General features: G+C 44.8%; 1 protein-coding gene across 7 annotated transcripts in view; it reads left to right on the plus strand.

Moving 5' to 3' along the window:
- Positions 1 to 17438, plus strand: part of CCDC25 (coiled-coil domain containing 25) — a 70910-nt gene extending 53472 nt beyond the window's left edge. For 3 of the 7 annotated variants that reach the window (XM_033429819.2, XM_049711750.1, XM_033429821.2), the window contains one exon: positions 4500 to 7495. In XM_033429819.2, coding sequence (XP_033285710.1) covers positions 4500 to 4613 — 114 coding nt within the window. In that variant the 3' untranslated portion in view covers positions 4614 to 7495. Of the gene's footprint in view, positions 1 to 307; positions 4408 to 4499; positions 7496 to 15969 lie in introns of those variants that run through there. The other 4 variants (XM_049711746.1, XM_049711749.1, XM_049711747.1 and 1 more) reach the window with 4 other exon arrangements.
- The last annotated feature ends 1837 nt before the right edge of the window (positions 17439 to 19275 follow it).

Raw genomic sequence — 19275 nt, forward strand, 5'->3', positions numbered from 1 at the left:
GAAGAGTCTTAGGAAAAGGATGGAAGGTCTGAAATAGTCAAGGCTTAAATTTAGTCACAGGAAAAGCTGTACTAGTGCCTACGGTTGGAAAATGTTTCCTTTTTCAATAAGAAGGGAGAGGGCAACCCGTGTTCCTGCCCGCCTCCCGCCCCTCGGCGAGGCCCTTCGAGGTCCTGCTCCTGGCAGGAAAGCGTTCCGCTGCCATGTTTAAGTCCAGTGATCGATTAGGGCTTTATTGTCGTTAAGACCTTTGTGAACAGGACAATACACTGATTACCAGGACTCTTTCTCCCTCACATCTGTCCAGACAACTGCTCGTATATCAGGGATTAAAGAGGATAAAGGAAACACACAACCCTTCCCTCACTTCAGCATGTCGACTCCTCCCTCCAAGCACCACTGAACTCCGCTGGATCTCTGGGGATTCTGAGTTGGGAAGAATGTTTAAAATATTTCCGTTTATGTGACTAGAAATTCAGAATTTAAAAGGTAGAAAAGGGCACAGGTATTTTAGGGCCGTGAAACTACTCTGGATGATACTCTGATGGTGGATACACGTCCTTATACGTTTGTCCAAACTCATAGAATGTCCAACACCTAGTGAACCCAGCTGCGAACTGTGGACTCTGGGTGATAATGACGCGTCATGTAGGTTCATCAGCCGTAATGGACATACCGTTCGTGAGGGATGTTGATGGTGGGGAGGCTGTGTGCATGTGAGGGGGGCAGAGGGTACGTGGGAACTCTGTACCTTCCACTCAATTTTGCAGTGAACCTAAAACTGCTCTAAAAAATAAAGTCTACTTAAAAGAAAATATGGGTAGAGTGATAAATGTTCCCAGTTCCCCTTCTTGGAGGCTACCAGTAGTACCAGTTTTTTATTGAAGGCAGAATGTCTAGATCTGGACTCAGCTGAGCTCGGGGATTCGGCCTGCTTCTCAGCCCGGATGTACCAGCGGCTCAGCGAAGGGGGAGTATAGGGGGACTGCTCTATGCTTCTGCCTCATGGGGCATTTAATCCAAGAGAAAATGCCCAGCCCCTTCCCAGAGTCACCCCTCGCTGGGGCTTAGGGGAAGGTCAGGAGTTCAGAAGTGGAGAGGAACGAGAGGACAAGTGGTGTCTTGGTGTCCCCATCCACAAAACCACCTCTGTCTGGACACGGAGGTACAGGACGGGTTCTCTCTCAGGAAACTCCCGACTTCCAGTTAAAATCTTGAGTGCAGTGGAGAACGAACAAAGGAAAAGAAAACTGCTTACTTTCATCTCAGTTTGTGCTTGGGGGTGGAGAGGGGGTGGGAACAGGACTGGCCTCAGGCAACTCGGGATGTCAGCACCCCAGCCCCCCTTCGGTTCTGTCTCCCGCCCCCAGCTTGCTACCTTAGCTACCCTGCAGCCCAGCGCCTCTTCTTACTATGGCAGAAAGGACGGGAGAGAAGATCTAGCGTGGGTGAGGATATGCCCATAGCATGAAGGAACGGGAGCCGTACACCATTTGCACCCTAGATTTTTTACCTTTAGGAGTGTGCATTTTAGGATGTAACCCAGCTCCTTTACTATGTGACTTAACGACAAGTCACTTGACCCCTCTGGGCCTCCTGTTGCCCACTGGAGAAAGGAATAGGACTCGAGGAAGGATTATAAATCCCAGTGCTACGGGGGGCAGGCTGGTGATGGGAATGAGGGCCCGTGAGGCGAGGTGGGCAAGCGTGTGCGCACCACGTGTGGGTAGCTCTTCTAAAGGGGGCAGCTGCCGCTGAGCTCCAGCTGCGAATTGCTCCAGGGAAATCAAGTTCCATAAGACAAGCCAATGAATAACATTCTTTGAAGGAGCTGAACTTGACAGGACAGGGGAAAAAGAAGAGCGTTTTAATTTCACCTTCCACAATGGTCTGCTTTCCCTACCCTTGGATGACATGTTGGATGAATAGGTCAGATTCCATGACTTTCTGACTGCTTCCCAGGATAGGAACAGTTACATTTTTAAATTACAGTTTCCTTTTATGTATTAAAAATTCCAGTCTTATATAGAATGGATAAACAACAAGGTCATACTGTATATAGCACAGGGAACTATGTTCAATATCCTGTGATAAACCATAATGGAAAAGAATAGGAAAAAGAAAATATGTATGTATAACTGAGTCACTTTGCTGAACAGCAGTAATTAACACAACATTGTAATTCAACTATATTTCAATACAAAATAAATTTTAAAAAATTCCAGTATCATTTAAATCCAAACTTTAACCACAAATAGGATTCCAAACTTCAACCCACCTTCTGGTTCAGGTCTGATTCTTCACTCTGCCTCTTCCAGCTCTCCCTGGTCTCCCCTTGCCCCCCAGCAGCTGGCTCCTCTAGGGGTGGGGCAGAGGCTAGAAAGGTAGGTTTAAGGAGGGTTACCACTTGGTCCTCCTTTACAAGAGCCAATGGGAGGGGTCCGTTGGGATAAGCACTGTTGTAATCTGGCTGTTGGTGTGTCTTGCAGGTAGAATGTGGATATACTCAACTACTTACTGCTCTCAGTTTTGAGACTTCACGAATATCTGATAGCAAATTACATTACAAATCTGGCTTTTAAGTCAAATTTCCAAATGTGTATATGGTAGCTCAAAATTATTCAGCACTGCTAGATCCAATCAGACCTGTCCATGGGCTGTCCATCGCCCATGGGCTATCAGTTTGAGGGCTCTGGGTCAGAAGAGTTCTAAGGTCTCTTCCAGTCATCGTCATCTGTGAATTTATGCTTTTCCTAGATTTAGTAAGAACCACTGGAAGTCCTCCAAGCTTTTCCCCTTATAGGAAGGGTCCCTCCCCTCTAGGAATTCTGGGTGGCAGAGGCCTCCTGGAAATGTTTTATCCTGAGTAGACACCTCCAGCATTCTGAAGAAGCAGGAGATGAAGGGAAGGGCCAGAAGGTGGCAGGAGAGAACAGCATGAGTCAGCTTCCGTTCGGTTGTAGTTCCAGGTGTCCCTCTGAGCCCATATTGCATTCCTGCAGTTGGATGGGAGGTTGACACAGGACCTCAGGGACCCCTCCAGCGCCAAGAATCTTGAAGCACATCAGGAAAAGAGATGCTTCTGTTGGTGGGGGTGGGGTCCCAAAGCTCTTGGCCATTGAATTCTCAGAAATGCGGGGTAGAAGGTGCCCGAACCTTCTAAACCAATGCCATGTATCGATCTAAAAAGAAGCTGGGGGAATTCCCTAGTGGTCCAATAGTTAAGACTCCACACTTCCACAGCAGGGGACGCGGGTTCGATCCCTGTTTGAGATGCCGCATGCGACGTGGTGCAGCCAAAAAAAAAAAAAAAAAGTCAAAACATAAGGCTTATATTTGAAAACAAATCTCTCTTGTTTCAGAATCAGCCTCTCGCTTTCCTTCCCAGGCATAATGCACAAGTTGCGCTGAATCATGGAATTTCATAGAACCGTAGCCCGTGGAGGTTGGAAGGGACCTGAAAGATTATTTAAACCAATCGTGCTCTTCTGTGTCCTTTCCAACCACCCATAACAGAGCTCCTCCATTCTCGGCGTGAATGCATCCAGAGACGGGAAGCTCATGAATTTTTAAAGCCATTTGACTATTAGAAAGTTACTTGATTGTGTCCCTGCACCGGTAGGCGGACTCTCAACCACTGCACCACCAGGGAAGCCCCTAAAGGGAATCTTATTGTGAGTTTTTTTCTATGACTTGCCTCTTTCACTCAATATTATGTGTTTAATTAATTTTCCCTGTTATCTTGTTAGCGCTGAGTTAATTCTGGCTTTAATTATCTCCTCTAACCCTTTATAAATATTATCTACATATTTGTAAGTATTCCTTCTATATCATCATCCAAAAAATTTTGGGCAATGTTGAATGGGTAAATCTCAGGGTAGTACCTTCAGCAAACTTCTAGAAACATCCCTTCTGACTGAGATTAATGGATTATTTAGCACTCTTTGGGCACAGTCACCCAGTAACTAGTTCTCCTAGTTTTACTTTAATTCAGACGGTATTTTCCTACTTGCTCACATGATTATCAAAAAACACCTTGCTACTATATATAAAATAGATAAACAACAAGGACCTACTATATAGCACAGGGAACTATATTCTGGAAAAGAATCTAAAAAAGAATATATATATATATATATGTATAGCTGAGTCACTTTGCTGTACACCTGAAACTAACACAACATTGTAAATCAACTATATTTTAGTATTAAAACCCCCCGCACAAAACCTTGCTTGAAATCCAGATAAACTATATTAATGGCATTTTCCTGATCTACCAGTCCAGCAGACTTGTCAAAATGAGGCTTAGAGAACGTGTATTGGCTCCAAGTAATTGCTCTACTGTTCTTTAAAGAGCATAAAGCAGGCTTTTGGTTTCCATGATTTTGTCGGAGATTGAGGGCAAGTCCACCAAGCCTATAGTTGTGGGAAATCGCCTTCGACCTTTGAGAAATCAGAACTATGTTTTCTGACCTGTTGCTTTCCATGATTTCTCCAAGTTCTCAAACAGCATTGAGAGACTCCCCCTTCGCAAGTTTTCAATACCTGGAGTGTCCTTGATCTGGACCAAGAAGTTAGGACTTGGAGAGAATCAGAGGCAACTAATCCCCTAAAACAAGGAAGGCATTTTACTGCAGAGATGCGAAGAGGACAAAGCTCTTAAAGATTGGCTTCCAGAGAGTGGTAGGTGAAGTAATTTTAAGAAATTGGCAATAGGCGCGGTATTAAGAATTTGAGAGCGGAAGGCCAAGGTTGAGATAGTCCCTGGAGTAATGAAAAGCGTGCTATTACGGGAAAAGGGATCAGATTGCCGAAGAAGTGGCAGAGTTAGAATGATTTCGTAGTCGGTCCATTTAGCATGGAATGATAACTTTCTCCACCAGCCAACTCCCAGCCAAGGAACAGGAGAGGAGAGAGAAGACAGGACAGTCTGGGGCGGAGGGGTAAACTGAGAAGAGTTGAGGCCATTGGCAAGGGCAACATCTAAAGGGCTGAGGGGCTCCAGCCCTCAGGGGAAGGAAATCAGACGGCATGAAAGTGGAGTGGGTGGGGGAGACGGGACAGGTGATGTGACTGGGGGTCTGCGGAGAGCTGAGTGGGTTATGGTTATGGTAGGAAAGGGAAGCCACCGAGCGTGAGGCCAGGAGGATGGACACAGAGTAGGGTGATGACGTGGCCTGGGGAAGGGGTGCTGCGTGCTGCTGAAGACGGACCCAGGGGTGATGTCAGGGTGGGAGCAGGCTCGGGGGGGGGGGCATCCCCAGGCAGGCGAGCACCACGGACCAGGTCAGGGCGCCAGGCCCACATTAGGTGCCAGAGCCACTGGAGTTGAAGAGGAAAGTGCCAGAAACAGATGAACTTCAAAGGAGGAGCAGGGGATGGTGATGCGTTCGGGGCCTGGAGGTCTCAGCAAAGAACGAGGCAGAGTTCCCTGCATGGCCATAGAGTGTGATGGCAGTGGGAGATGACCCCATGGGACAGGGGAGAGCCACTTTGGCTAAGGAGGAGGGTGAAGGAGGGAAAGGGTTTGAGAGTGAACGAAAATTCGCTGTGACAAAGCTGGAAGGTCGGGGCTTCGTGACAGCAGTTCCAGGAGTCAGCCTTTCAGGAGGGGGGCGGAGGCCGGTTGGTGAGTTGCAGGATGTAGCAGGGGAGCTGATGGATGGTTTTTCGAAGAGAGCTTTGTGGATAATAGAGCTGAAGACACCAAGAGTTGGGAGGCCTGAGACTTCCCTGGTGGTCCAGTGGTTAACACTTCGCCTTCCAATACAGGGTGTGTGTGTTCGATCCCTGGTCGGGGAGCTAAGATCCCTCATGGCCGGAAAACCAAAACATAAGACAGAAACAATATTATAATAAATTCAATAAAGACTTTAAAAATGGTCCACATAAAAAAAAAAAAAATCTTTAAAAAAGAGTTGGCAGCCCTCTGTGAGGGCCAGGAGTGACCTTGCTGAAACCTCAAACTACCCAATGGTAGTTCATGAATACGATCTCCCTTTTAGAGATGTGAAGCCCAGGGTAGATGTGAACAAAAACAATGGGCGCCCTGCACCCAGGGCCTGCCTGTGTCTTTATTCAATTTCACGACCAAAGAGCACCTGCCTCAATGGGAGGAGGTCATTACCAGGGCAGGTCACCCATTCAGCACAGTTCCTGCCAGCTTTCCCAGGGCAGACGAAATGTCTAAGACCTTTAAAAGCATGGATGGGCTACCAAATTCAAATAGAAACCAGCACACAAATACATGTTCAACTACTGTCTACAAATGTAATAGTCGTCTGCCATCCTTATGCTTAGATTTAGCATAGAAACATTTCATCTCAAACTTCTAAGTTAGCAATGCGCATTGATTATTGAGAAATTGGACTCATTTGTAAACTATTTGAGTTAATCAAAGCCAAAGAACCGCTGAATCATCCCTGAATTAAGTTTGAGCTCCAGAGTCCTGAGTATTCCTGGCAAGACACCCAGTCTCACTGATTTTTGTCTCATCAGAGGCCACCACTAATCCCAATTAGTGACTGATCTTTCATCAGTCATTGCCAAAGGTCAGAACTGACCACCAAACTCCAGGGCCTTTATGAGCAATAAGCCAGCCCTATCCCCATTTGTGCTTTATTTTTTAATTTATTTTTTGCTTTTTTTTTTTTAATCTCTTGCTTTATTTTTCTCCACAGCACTCATCACCATCTGCCACACTATTTTTTGTATCTGTTTCTTGGGCCCCAGCCCACATAGGCTCCATAAGGGCAGGGGTTTTTGTTAACTCTGTACCCCAAGATCTAGAACAGGGCCTGACTCAGAGTGGGCATGCAATGCATATTTGCTGAATGAATGACACTTCCCAAAGTGAAGTTTAAAAACAGCTTCCAAATTTTACAGCAAATCCAAATATGTATTTAATGGGTTTATGTTTAATTAAATACATTTTACTGCATTTAGGAAATTTCCTGGATGTCCAGTGGTTAGGGCTCTGCGTTTCCACTGCAGGGGGCATGAGTTCAATCCTTGGTTGGGGAACTAAGATCCCATAAGCCACGTGGCATGGCCAAAAAAAAATTTATTGCATTTAATGTAAGATGGGCTGGAGCTTCCAAAAAAGGTAACAGGGACTTGGATGGTTTTTAAGTGGCCTTGTTCATGAAGCTGGGAAGTACCTTAGAGGTCAGCCAGAACAGAGATATGCCCTGATTTGATTATCCAGGGCAGAGGCTGGACTGAATCAGGGTCCTAGGCCTGTACTCTTTCTGCAGCCCACCCCCACTCCCAAAGTGGGTGGAGGATGTGGTGAGTGTCTTAGAGGGCTTGCGATGAAACCAATGATGCTTAATGTGTAGGGTCACCTCACTTGCACAGACCCCCTTCCAAGGTCTGTGTCTAATTTTGCATTTGTAATGTTATGCACCTTTTCCTAAAGAGGGCCTCCTGGTAAATGGTATCAGCTTCAGGCTGCCCCAAACTGGGAGCTACCCAGTCGTAGGCACAAAAGAATGGCCTAGGGCTTCCCTGGTGGCGCAGTGGTTGGGAGTCCGCCTGCCGATGCAGGGGACGCGGGTTCGTGCCCTGGTCCGGGAGGATCCCACATGCCGCGGAGCGGCTGGTCCCGTGGGCCATGGCCGCTGGGCCTGCGCGTCCGGAGCCTGTGCGCCGCAAGGGGAGAGGCCGCAGCAGTGAGAGGCCCGTGTACCGCAAAAAAAAAAAAAAAAAAAAGAATGGCCTACCCTCACCCCCCCCTGCCACACACATCCATACATGACTGACCTGCCTCCCAGGCCCACCAGGCCCCAAACTTGGAGAACAAGACAAGATTCCCAACCAGGGCTTAGGAAGGACCTGCAACGACCTGATTGGAGAGGTTGAAAATGGGCCTGTTTTGGGGGAGAAATCCCTCCTCTTCCCAGAGGTTTGGGGGTTGGGGTGATGACCTTTGGCCTTGCTGGAGAGATCCAAGAAGGGGCAGTACCTGACTAGGGCTGGGATTGAGACAGGAGGGGAGTGGGCAGGGCACAACCTTTAAAAGAATGACATATGAATAAACTGTTGAGAACCGAATAGGCGCAAGGTGGCGGGAAATTTGACTTCCAGTAGACCTTGAGCCTCATTATACGCTATACATTAGCATATGCTAAGTGACACACCCAAGGGCGCTGTGACAATTCCAAGGCCTACCATAAAAGGCCAAAAAGTGGGCGGTGGCCCAATTCCTGGAAATTCCTATCCCTTCTTTAAGGTAGTTGGAATAATCCTCCCACTCATTAGCCTATGAAATTACCCAGCCCATAAAAACTAACCACCCTGGGCTTCCCTGGTGGCGCAGTGGTTGAGAGTCTGCCTGCCTATGCAGGGGACACGGGTTCGGGCCCCGGTCTGGGAGGATCCCACATGCTGTGGAGCGGCTGGGCCGATGAGCCATGGCCGCTGAGCCTGCACGTCTGGAGCCTGTGCTCTGCAACAGGAGAGGCCACAACAGTGAGAGGCCTGCGTACCGCAAAAAAAAAAACTAACCACCCCATATTTCAGGGCCTCTCTCACCTTCTAAGATGACCTACACTCTGTCTATGGGGCCTATATCTCTCTCTCGATAAATCTACTTCTTATCACTTTACGTCTCAGTGAATTCCTTCTGCGACAAGACATAAAGAACCTGAGCTTCATTAAGTCCTGAGACCAGGTGTGCAATTTCAGCTGGGAGATTGTGAGTTTGAGTCCCAGTCTAGGGGACTGTGCAGTTTCAGGATGGTGGGGAGAGAACAGGGTCCTGCCTAGGGTGCCTATTCCCTCCATACACACCCCAAAAGAGGATCTGGGAAGACCTGAGCCTAAAGCTCCCATGAAGGACAAAGTGGAAACCTGGGCCCGGAGAGCGTGTGCACGGCTCTGGCTCCACGCAGCTCCTGTTGCTTCTCATCCTTCAGCCTCGCTGGACTCTTCTGCTGCCTTGGGCAAGGCTGGAGCCTGGGCCTCCAGCATCAGGACCGTCTGGCCCTTCTTGATTCTCAATTGACAGAGAGGGTTAGGTGTCCTTCCTTACCCAGCTGAAGCTCAGCCTTTGAGCACCAAGTGTCTCCTGTCACCTCCATAACCTCCCCAGCTGCTGCTCTCTCCTGGGGAAGAGCCCCGGCCCCTCCCTTCCTTTGACCTGGCCGACTCCTGCTTATCCTTGAAGACTTAGCTCAAATATCTCCAGGAAGCCATCTTTAGGCTGAGTCACCTGCTTTTCCTCTCTATTCCCTGGTTCTTTGCAATGACCTGTATGTTTCCACTTCTCAAAGTAAATTGTAAGCAATTACTCGTTCCCAGAGAGTAAGGACTGTGTCTTTTATCTCTTATTTCCCAAGACGTTTTGATGGCAGAAATCCTAAATAAGCGAGGAGGGTTGGCTATTTAAAGGCAGCTGGGAATGGAGACAGTTTGTAATTGACTACATTTGCTTCTCCAATTGCAAAGAGAAGCTACTCCACCTGCAAGAAGAAAAGCACATTGTTCCATTCTGAGAGATTTTTAGGACATGGAGTTTTTGAAGACAGAAACAGGGGAATAAACAACAGACATTTACTAAGCACCTCCTATATATAGTGCCAGATATAGTGTTGTTTAATCCTTAAGGCCCCTTCGCTATTATGCACATTAAACAGATGAGAAAACCGAGACCTTCAGAAGTAAAGTGGTTTGCTCAGCATCACCCAGCCTAGGCCTCATCTCCATTCTGAGAAGTATCATCATTACCCCTCCCGTCTCTCCCTGTGTGGATAGGATCAAGCTTGCTGCTGTCTCTGTCTTCAAAAACTCCACGTCCTGAAAATCTCCCAGAATGGAACAACCTGCATTTCTTCTTGCAGGTGAAGTAGCTTTTCTTCGCATTAAAATACTTTCTAAGGTATGACATTCCAAACATAACGATCTTCTATTAATGTCCTGACACTGTTGGATGTCTGAGCTTAGCTGATTTAGAGTGAGGGAAAGTGATTATACTTTCGCTTTCCAAAGAAGAACATAGGAATTTTTTTCTGTGTTTCTGAAGTTAGTTATAAGAGTACGGACACCTTACTTCAAAGAAGGGGAGAGAAGATAAGGGCGTAAGATTTCTTTTCTTTTTTTTTTTTTTTGTGGTACGCGGGCCTCTCACTGCTGTGGCCTCTCCCATTGCGGGGCAACAGGCTCCGGACGCGCAGGCTCGGCAGCCATGGCTCATGGGCCCAGCCACTCCGCGGCATGTGGGATCCTCCCGGACCGGGGCACGAACCCATGTCCCCTGCATTGGCAGGCGGACTCCCAACCACTGAGCCACCAGGGAAGCCCAAGATTTTTGCTTTTATACAGTCATCTAGGTGTTTTGAAATTCTGATTAGTCCTAAAGGAAAGTGGAGAGACGTGGAGCCCCCAGCCGGCACCCCCAGTCCTTCTGTCTTCAGCTGGTGAAAAGCTGAAGCTTACATATCTGGTATTGCATCTGTTGTGGTGTAAATGAATCATTCCACTGTTCTCTATACTTTTCCCAAGAAATACTTCCCCACTCCCCTGGGGGTCTAGAGTTTTACCATTGATCCAACTTAGGTTTTGATATCAGTAGAGCTGGAATGGGAGTTCCTCAAACTTCTGGTCTCTAGGTCTCTGTTATGAGTCACAGGACTCCCAAATTCATTTGAAATCCATTCTTTCCCCGGGAAAGGTCTTTACTGCTGGTCTAATGTTTTAGGGAACATTTTTCTCTGTCCAGATGAATTAGATAAATGTTCGCCTGGGACACCTGACCTTTTCAGGCACTGCCTAAGGATTTGGGAAGTAGATGACTTTTCCCAAAGACACTCCTGAAGTTGACAAGTGACTAGATGAAAAAGCGCCCTGAGAGCCCAGAGGAGGGGGCAATTTAGTAGCCTGGGGCAGGGAAGTTTCCACAAGAAGGTGGCATTTGATCTGGGATTCAAAGGATCGCTTCAAACATACCAGGTTGTGGAGGAGTATTCTGGGCAGAGGGTCTGCCATAGAAACAAGGCCATAGGGGCAGAGGACCTTGCAATCAGATAATCCATGAGTCAAGGGCTTGGCCCAACGTTGAGTACTTGGTGCCCCTCAATGTCTGTGGTCATAATAGAACCTGAGGGAGGGTCTGGGGAGGCAGGACTGAGGGGTGTGACTGGAGAGGAGAATAACAAGGAAGACTTGAGACAGACAGACAGACAGACAGGCAGACGCAACCAAGTGCCATGATAAGGTTCAGGCAGTGGAGGGACATGGTCAGAGCTGCGTTTTATACTTCTTAAATGTGGTTTATTTCTCGAGTAGTTAATACTATTGCATGGTTTGAAATAAAAATTATGTTAAAAGATCTACATTGAAAAGTCTTATCCTCTTGCCTGACTGCATCTATTCTTTCTCCCATGCCCAGCTGCCCTAGGTTACCCCTTTTATTAGTTGTTTTTTATGGGGGAGTATCATTCTATATATATATCCTATATATATATCCATTCTATATGTAGATCATCTATATATATATTTATCTATATATCCATCTACATCTCTATACCTGTATCTGTGTCTACATCTCTATGGAGCTCTGTAATTTTATCTTGGACCACTTTCAACCTTGCAGAAAGGTTGCAACAGTACTACAGAGAACGCACATGTACCTCTTCATCTCCGTTTATTTTTTTAATCTATCTTCTATCTATCTACCTATCTGTCTATCTACCTATCTATCTGTCTTTCTATCTACCTACCTACCTATCTATCTATCAAACCATGAATTCACACTGATACTTCAATTTCAATCCATACTACAGGATTTATTCTTGCATTTCCCATTTTCATATTTACACCTACTTTCTCTGTCAGTGAGAAACCTGACTCCCATTACCATCGATTTATTTGCTTATTTGCTCAATCTTATGCATATAGGCAACCACTGGGTTTTCCCTGCCATCTGCTCTAAATACCATTTTTGTGTGACTCACCATTACTGGCCATCTCAGCCAGTGTACACACACACACACACGTAAATATTTTTATATTTCTTTTTAAGGAATTGGCTCATACAATTGTGAGGGTTGGTTGGCAAGTTTGAAGTCTGCAGGGCAGTCTGGCAGGCTGGAGATCCAGGCAATAGTTGAAGTTGCAATCTTGAGTCAGAAGGAGACAAGTTGGTAGAGGGGGTGGGGTGAGGGAGACGGTGAGACTAACTGGCCAGATGGTGTTGCTAGGAATGTAAAACGTTTCCTATTGTTTGTGAGGTTTGGGCTAATTTGGGGAAAGTGTGTGTATGGAGTGGAGGTGAGGGAGCAGAACCCTAGAATGGAATTGGTTGGGAAGCTGCTTTACTTACCATTCACCTTATCGTGCCTGTCTACTATTATCTTTTGAACCATAAAAACCAAATTATGTCATAAAGTAAATAAGACGGGCTTGTCTTGTTCCCAAAGGCGATATGGAGCTCCCCCAAATCAGGATGTCAAGAAGGACATTAAGGGGACAGAAAACAAAAAATACAAGTGACTATGAAATATATAAAGAGCTGATCAACTTTACTCATAATAGAAGAAATGCACATTTAAGCTGCACAGAGGAATCATTTCTATTCCACAGAAAAAAAGCCAGAAGTTTGACCACATTTTTTTTTTTTTTTTTTTTTTTGCCGTACGCGGGCCTCTCACTGTTGTGGTCTCTCCCGTCGCGGAGCACAGGCTCCGGACGCGCAGGCTCAGCGGCCATGGCTCACGGGCCCAGCCGCTCCGCGTCATGTGGGATCCTCCCGGACCGGGGCACGAACCCATGTCCCCTGCATCAGCAGGCGGACTCTCAACCACTGCGCCACCAGGGAAGCCCTGACCACATTTTTTAATTCTAATACTTCTAGAAGACAAAAGGTAGAATATACAAAAAGGCAGAACTTATCTCAACCCCTGAGTTGGATTTTGGATCCCAGGAGACTTTGCATCACGCACGCTAGAACGTGGTGGGCTGGCTGGGAGAGGAAAACCTGCTCACTTAGTGTCCTTTCTGTGCCCTGCATGGTTTTCTGTTCCTGCATCTCTCTGTCAGTGCTACTCTTTCTCCCCCACCTTGCTACCTTATTCATTTATCAGTATATTGATAAATATTTATTGATCACCTACTGTGTGCCAAGCACCATTTTAAGTGTTTGAGATACTCCAGCGACTAAAACTGAGAACGATTTCTGCCTGGCCTCATGAAGCTTCTAGTCAAATTGACTCTTTTCTCCTCCCTCTCTCTCTTTCTCCCTCGTAAATTCTGTTTCCTCATGGTTTCTGCTTCCTCAAACTCTGGATTCTCAGGCCCCTTCACGGCCCTATGTCCTCATGAATCTCTCGACATCCTGATGGATGTTAGTGTTATCCCTAATCTTCTACTATTACAAATAGTGCTGCATTGAACAGCCTTGAACGCGTTATCTTTTCATATTTATGCCAGTGTGTCTTTGGGATAGATCCCTAGAAATGGGTTTCTGAGTCAAATGTTTTTACATACAGACTTACATGCTAAGTCTACAGTAAGTGATAAATATTACATGGTAGTAAAGTATCAAATGTATGTTGGTAGATATTGCCAAGTTGCTCTCCAAAGAGGTTATATGGTTTTTGTGGCTTTTCAGTCCTTTTCTATGACCCTCTCATAACTTTTTGGACCTCTCCCTCTATCCTCCACCCATCCTGAACTAGTCTCCTTCAGAGTGTTCTTTCTGCCAAAATTTATTACCAACTCAAATCTCTTTTCTCTCTCTAGTTATCCTGAAAATACAAAAGCAAAATGAAACCTAATATACAACTGCATTTTGAGTTGGAGGCTTAACCACACTGAGAGTAATTATTTTAAATGACCTAAACATAGTAATTTGACTGTACACCCTTAGTGGGGAATACCTTAGGATAAAAAGAACTCTAAAAGATCTTAAACTCTTTTCACCAATCATATTGTTTGCAATAGTATTGGTTTTGTTAGTCTGAAACTATTAAACATATAGTAAGGTAGAGTAAATAATCATTTTGATGTGGTTAGGAATCAAGATCTTTAGCTTAAGAGAAAAAGGATAAAAATATGAAATCAAAGAAATTAAGTAAAATTATATACTTCTAAATTTGGATTGGAAGTATATATACTCCAGAAGTTTTTCCTCTCTGTTAAAAACAAACAAACAAAAAAAGTAACTGTTCTTTCTTTCTTGTCCTCTAACTCTTTCCTTTATTTGTCTTCTTTTCTCTTGTTCAACAATTCATCCCTAAAGCCATGAGGTGCAGCTGAGGAAGAGGTGCACGCTTGGGGGGGATCAGGATAGGGGAGCCCTGGGGTGCAGAGGGTGTCCCTGCGGAAGAGTGGGCTGCCAGCGTGTGGTCAGAGCCAACTGGGACGAGGATGGTGCCTGTGTGGAGGAGCAGCCTGGCGCTGGGTGTTGGAGCGTGGGCGGATGAGGAGAGTGCCCATGGGGACAGTCAGTGGCTGCAGCCTGGAATGGGTGTCAGAGCCCCAGTAGGGTGGGGAGAGGGCTTGCCATAGGAGAGGAAGTGGAAGCAGCTACGGGACGCTGTGGGAAATTGGCCAAATGAGTAAACATATTATGGATAATGGGAGTGATTGCCTAACCCCCCGGAGAAAGATGTTACAAATACAGAAGGAGAGAAAGCAGAATGGACCCTGTAGTGTTGGATTGGAATTGAACTCACTATTTCCCACAAATAGATATAGATATAGAGACAAATATAGATGTGTGTGTACGTGTACAAGTTTAATCTCCCCGAGCTATGTCCACTGATAGAAGTCCTGAGAATGAAGATGCCCCATAAAGCAATAAGCCGTTTTAGCATCCTGATCTTGGTTTCTAAGTATTATTCTACAGTAAAGGAAACTGTGTTCTTTGGAGAAATGACTTATTTCACAGCTGGGACAGGCAAAGTACAAGATGAGCCTGGAATACAATGGGTACAAGTCAGAGAGACACAGAAGCTAGTCTGAAGGGGCACATACTGGCCATATCTGGGACAATTTGAGCCTCAAAGTCAACAGTGATCACAATGGATAATAACCCATGGAATAGAATAGGAAATCTAGAGTCCATATTGATATAAATATGTAAATGAAAGAATTGAAAGTTTGGCAAAGAACAGGGTATTTACATAGTTTCAAAGTACTTTTCCAAGAAATACTTAGTAATTACAAAGACGGAAAGAATTATTTTACAATGGAGAAGCCTAGCAGCTACCACCTTAATCAAGCGATCAAAATGAACATCATTTGTAGTGCAACAAACTGAAGTTGTGTGTCACCTAATAAGATGCAATGAGAACCCAGCCTCACTTCCATGATGTTTTTGCCCTGGATGCACAACCTGAATCTAATCATGAGAAAACATTAGACAAACACAAACTGTAGGACATTCCACAAAACAGCTGCCCTATAATTTTCAAATATTCCAAAGGCATGAATTTTGCGGAAAGATGGGGAACTGTTCTAGATGGAAGGAGACTAGAGAAACACGAGAGCTAAATGCAATGCGTAATTCTAAACTGGATCTTTTTGTTTAACCCTGGTAAAACTTGAATGTGGTATAAACACGGCATGGTAGTAAAGATCAACGTGCATTTCCTCATTTTGATGGTTGTACTGTGCATATGGAGGAAAATGTTTTTGTTTGTTGGAAATACCAACAAAAAGTATTTGAGGGTTATGGGACATTCGTGGTAATAATTTACTCTCAAAAGGTTTTTGCTGGGGTGTGGGGAGTTCTTTGTACTTCACTTGCAACTTTTTCATAAGTTTGATTTGTTTTAAAAAACTAAAACAAGATAGCACTTATATAATAAATGCATATATATGTATATGTGTGTGTGTGTGTGTATATATATATACATATTTCCTAGTTCTACCCATTAAAGAGACTCAGAAGCAATGATCCACCAGTAGCACTGAGTGCCTCCTGTGTGCAGATTATGAATTCTAAATACCATTTTCCACCAACAGGAATCAGAGTTCCTAAAAGAGTGTTGGATTACAGATCCAAGACAGGAAATATACAAGATAAGCCAAGAACATTTTATCATTCCTGAAAGCAAGGAAACTACCAAAGATTACTGAAGTTGGGGCAGAAGAATTCAGGAACTAAGCTGGGGAGGCCCAAAATGGGACCATTTGAACACAAGTAAGAGTAAAAAGTGCAATAGGTTGAAACACATCAAAATTGTTACAACCCATGAGTTCATGATAATAATAGGAATAATAAAAAGAACTCACAGATCATTTTTGGGTGATATAGTGGGGGAACCAATTCATTCTGAAAACAAAAGGAAGGGGATCAAGAATTCCATCTGCCTTTCTTATAGGAACTACACCTCCAGGTAATCATTATTTGAGGAGAAAAAAATTCTCTCTGAAAGAATCCAGCTGGTAAGTGAAGATGCAGTACTAGAATCATGACTCTGCAAAGCCCTTATGAGCTGATGGACCTACTCATCAGTGTTCAGTCACATCACAGCAAGAGAGGCCGGGAGACATTACATATCTCCTAATGGCACAACATCACCTCCAAAGTATTCTTGCTTAAAAATCGCACCTTGCATCTATAGATCTATCAATTTACAAGAAATAAATGGAGCAGGGGAATGATTTTTAAAAATATGACCAGCATAATCCATAATGTGGGAAACCCTATAGGAAAAATGACCTGGCTTCTTCAACAAAGAACGTTTACAAGGAAAAAGAAGGAGCAGGAACCTATAGATTCAAAGAGACTTAGGAGACATGTCAGTCAAACGCTGCAGGCACATTTGGGGGAAATTTGAGCACTGGCTGAATATTTGATGATATTATGGATTTGCTTCAAAACAATCCATTTGTGGGGATGAAAGAAGTGTAGCCATGAGTCAAGTTTTTTAAAAGGTCTGGATGATCAGATCTGAGTAGTAGTTCATTGCTCTCTACTTTTGTTATGCTTTAATTTTTCACTATAAATATTTCTAAATGTCACTAAACTCCATAGTTTCTGCCTAGGTTGTTCTGGCTCTGGTCCCTCCCCTAGCCTGCCGCCTACCACATCCAAGGAGAGCAGGAGGTCCTCTGTGTCAACAGTGTCTCCTTTAACAGAAAACCTTCCTCTCCCTCCGTCCAACGATAAATGAGCAGAAACAAGAGAAGAGGTGGATGAGGTGGGTAGTGTAGGGTCTTGAACTTAGAGCCTCCAATAGCAAACATGGGGTGGGGGATAAATTGGGAATTTGGGATTAACAGATACACGCTACTACATATAAAATAGATAGGCAACAAGGACCTACTGTACAGCACAGGGAACTATATTCAGTACCTTGTAATAACCTATAATGGAAAAGAATCTGAAAAAGAATAGATATAAGTAACTGAATATATATATATGTATAACGGAATCACTTTGCTATATACCTGAAACACTGTAAATCAACTATACTTCAATAAAAACAATTTAAAATAAATAAATATAGCGTTAACTGCTCCCCCCCTCCCCCCGCCAAAAAAAAAGTAAAGAGTGCTTGTGAGGCTCAAATGTCTGAAAAATTACATATGAAAGAGCCTGTATGTAGAAAATGATATGCAAATGTAAGGCGAGATTGTTTTTATTTTCAATTCCTTCTCCTAAACAGAATTTTTCTTGGCCCCATGCTATAGAAATATAGGAACAGGAGGATGGGGGAATTGTTCAGGCCTAAGAGAAGGCTCTCTTCGATTTTCTGCAACCACATACCACTGAATTTGCTGACCTGGGGATCCTGGCGTCTGTGTCCTAGGGTGGAGCTGCCTGGACCAGCCCATCAACCACGGGCAGGGAGAGAGACCTGGAAGGAGGAGAGGAAGTGGGGGCAGGGGGTGGGATCTTGTCCGAGTGATGAAGTATGTGAATGAGAGTTGGCTGGAACCAGGCATCAGCACTAGGTTGGCCACGCCATTGACGCAGCTGGACTGTGTGGCTCTAGCCCTGCGCCAACACCCCACGCCTCTAGGCACATTTTGGAGGGCATTTTGGGAAGCCGAGCAGCTGCCCACCTGACAGAAATGCTCCACTGCTCCTCTGGGTCTGGGGGAATCCGAGGCCGGGCAGGTGAGTCTGAGCTGGCCTCCGTGGGACTCGAAGCACCCCCTGCCCCAGCACTGAATCTCAGCACTGTCCAAAGAGGTACATGGTTGGAGCTTCTTGGACCCAGTGGGGTACCTTGAAGAGAAAACCAGGGTGGCATGCAGCCCAAGTGGGTGTGTGGAGGCCACAGCACCCGGGCAGGAGGCCAGGCCCTTGTCCAGTCCTGCTTCTTCCTGGCCTGGTCACTTATTCCGCTTCCCTGGGCCCCAGTTACTCTAGGTCTTGAATAGGGTCCAGAAACCTTTTGTAAAATCTTCTCAGGTGACTCTGATGATCACACGGGTTAGAAACCATGAACTCATCCAAATGGTCAATAATCTTCTGACTTTGGTTTTTGGAATCTGCTCCTGCCTGATCTTTTGCTTTTCTCTGAACTGTGTTCATTTAATTAAAAAAAAAAATGTGTGTATATATGTGTGTGTGTGTGTATATACACACACACACACACATATATATATACACACACAAACTATATACATATATACACACACATATATATATATACATACACACACACACGCACACACACGCACACACACATATATATATGTGGATGGATAGGAAGTGTTCATTCAAGGGGGGAAGAAAGGAAAACTGACATTTCTTGAGGAGAGAGTCTGTTCTGTGCTGGGTACTTTACCAACGTCATCTCTGTGTTGCCTGCCCAAAGACAACTGTAGACTATAGACGTACTTTCAAGCAACTTGCCTTTCTCCCTTTTCCTGACTCTGAAATGCAAGGGCTACTCCGCTAGGGATCTCCTCACATTCTAAGAGGGAGAAGTGAGAATGGGAACTCACATCTATTTTTCAGTCTTTTATTAACATTTAATTTTTTAATGCTAAAACAATGTATAAAGGGAATATCTGTATGTGTTTTTTTAAGTCCGTAATGAAAAATAGTGAGAGTTTATCTCTCGCCACATTCCAAAAATTGTCCCCCTACCCATTGCCCAGACAACCACTTTCACCCACTTCTTTTGGTAGTTATCCCTATAATATAAAACTTATATGCTAACACTGCATTTTTCTCAATGTATCAGTTTTAGGCATAGTGTATTTACTGACTTTTCTGTTATGATAGTATGTGAAGTATTAGCTTTCTCATTGCCACCTCCACCTGTTGTCTCCCCATCCTCTCCATATGGTTGAATCACTATTTTTTTT

This window comes from Orcinus orca, chromosome 6, assembly GCF_937001465.1.
Source record: "Orcinus orca chromosome 6, mOrcOrc1.1, whole genome shotgun sequence".
Taxonomy (NCBI): Eukaryota; Metazoa; Chordata; class Mammalia; order Artiodactyla; family Delphinidae; genus Orcinus; species Orcinus orca.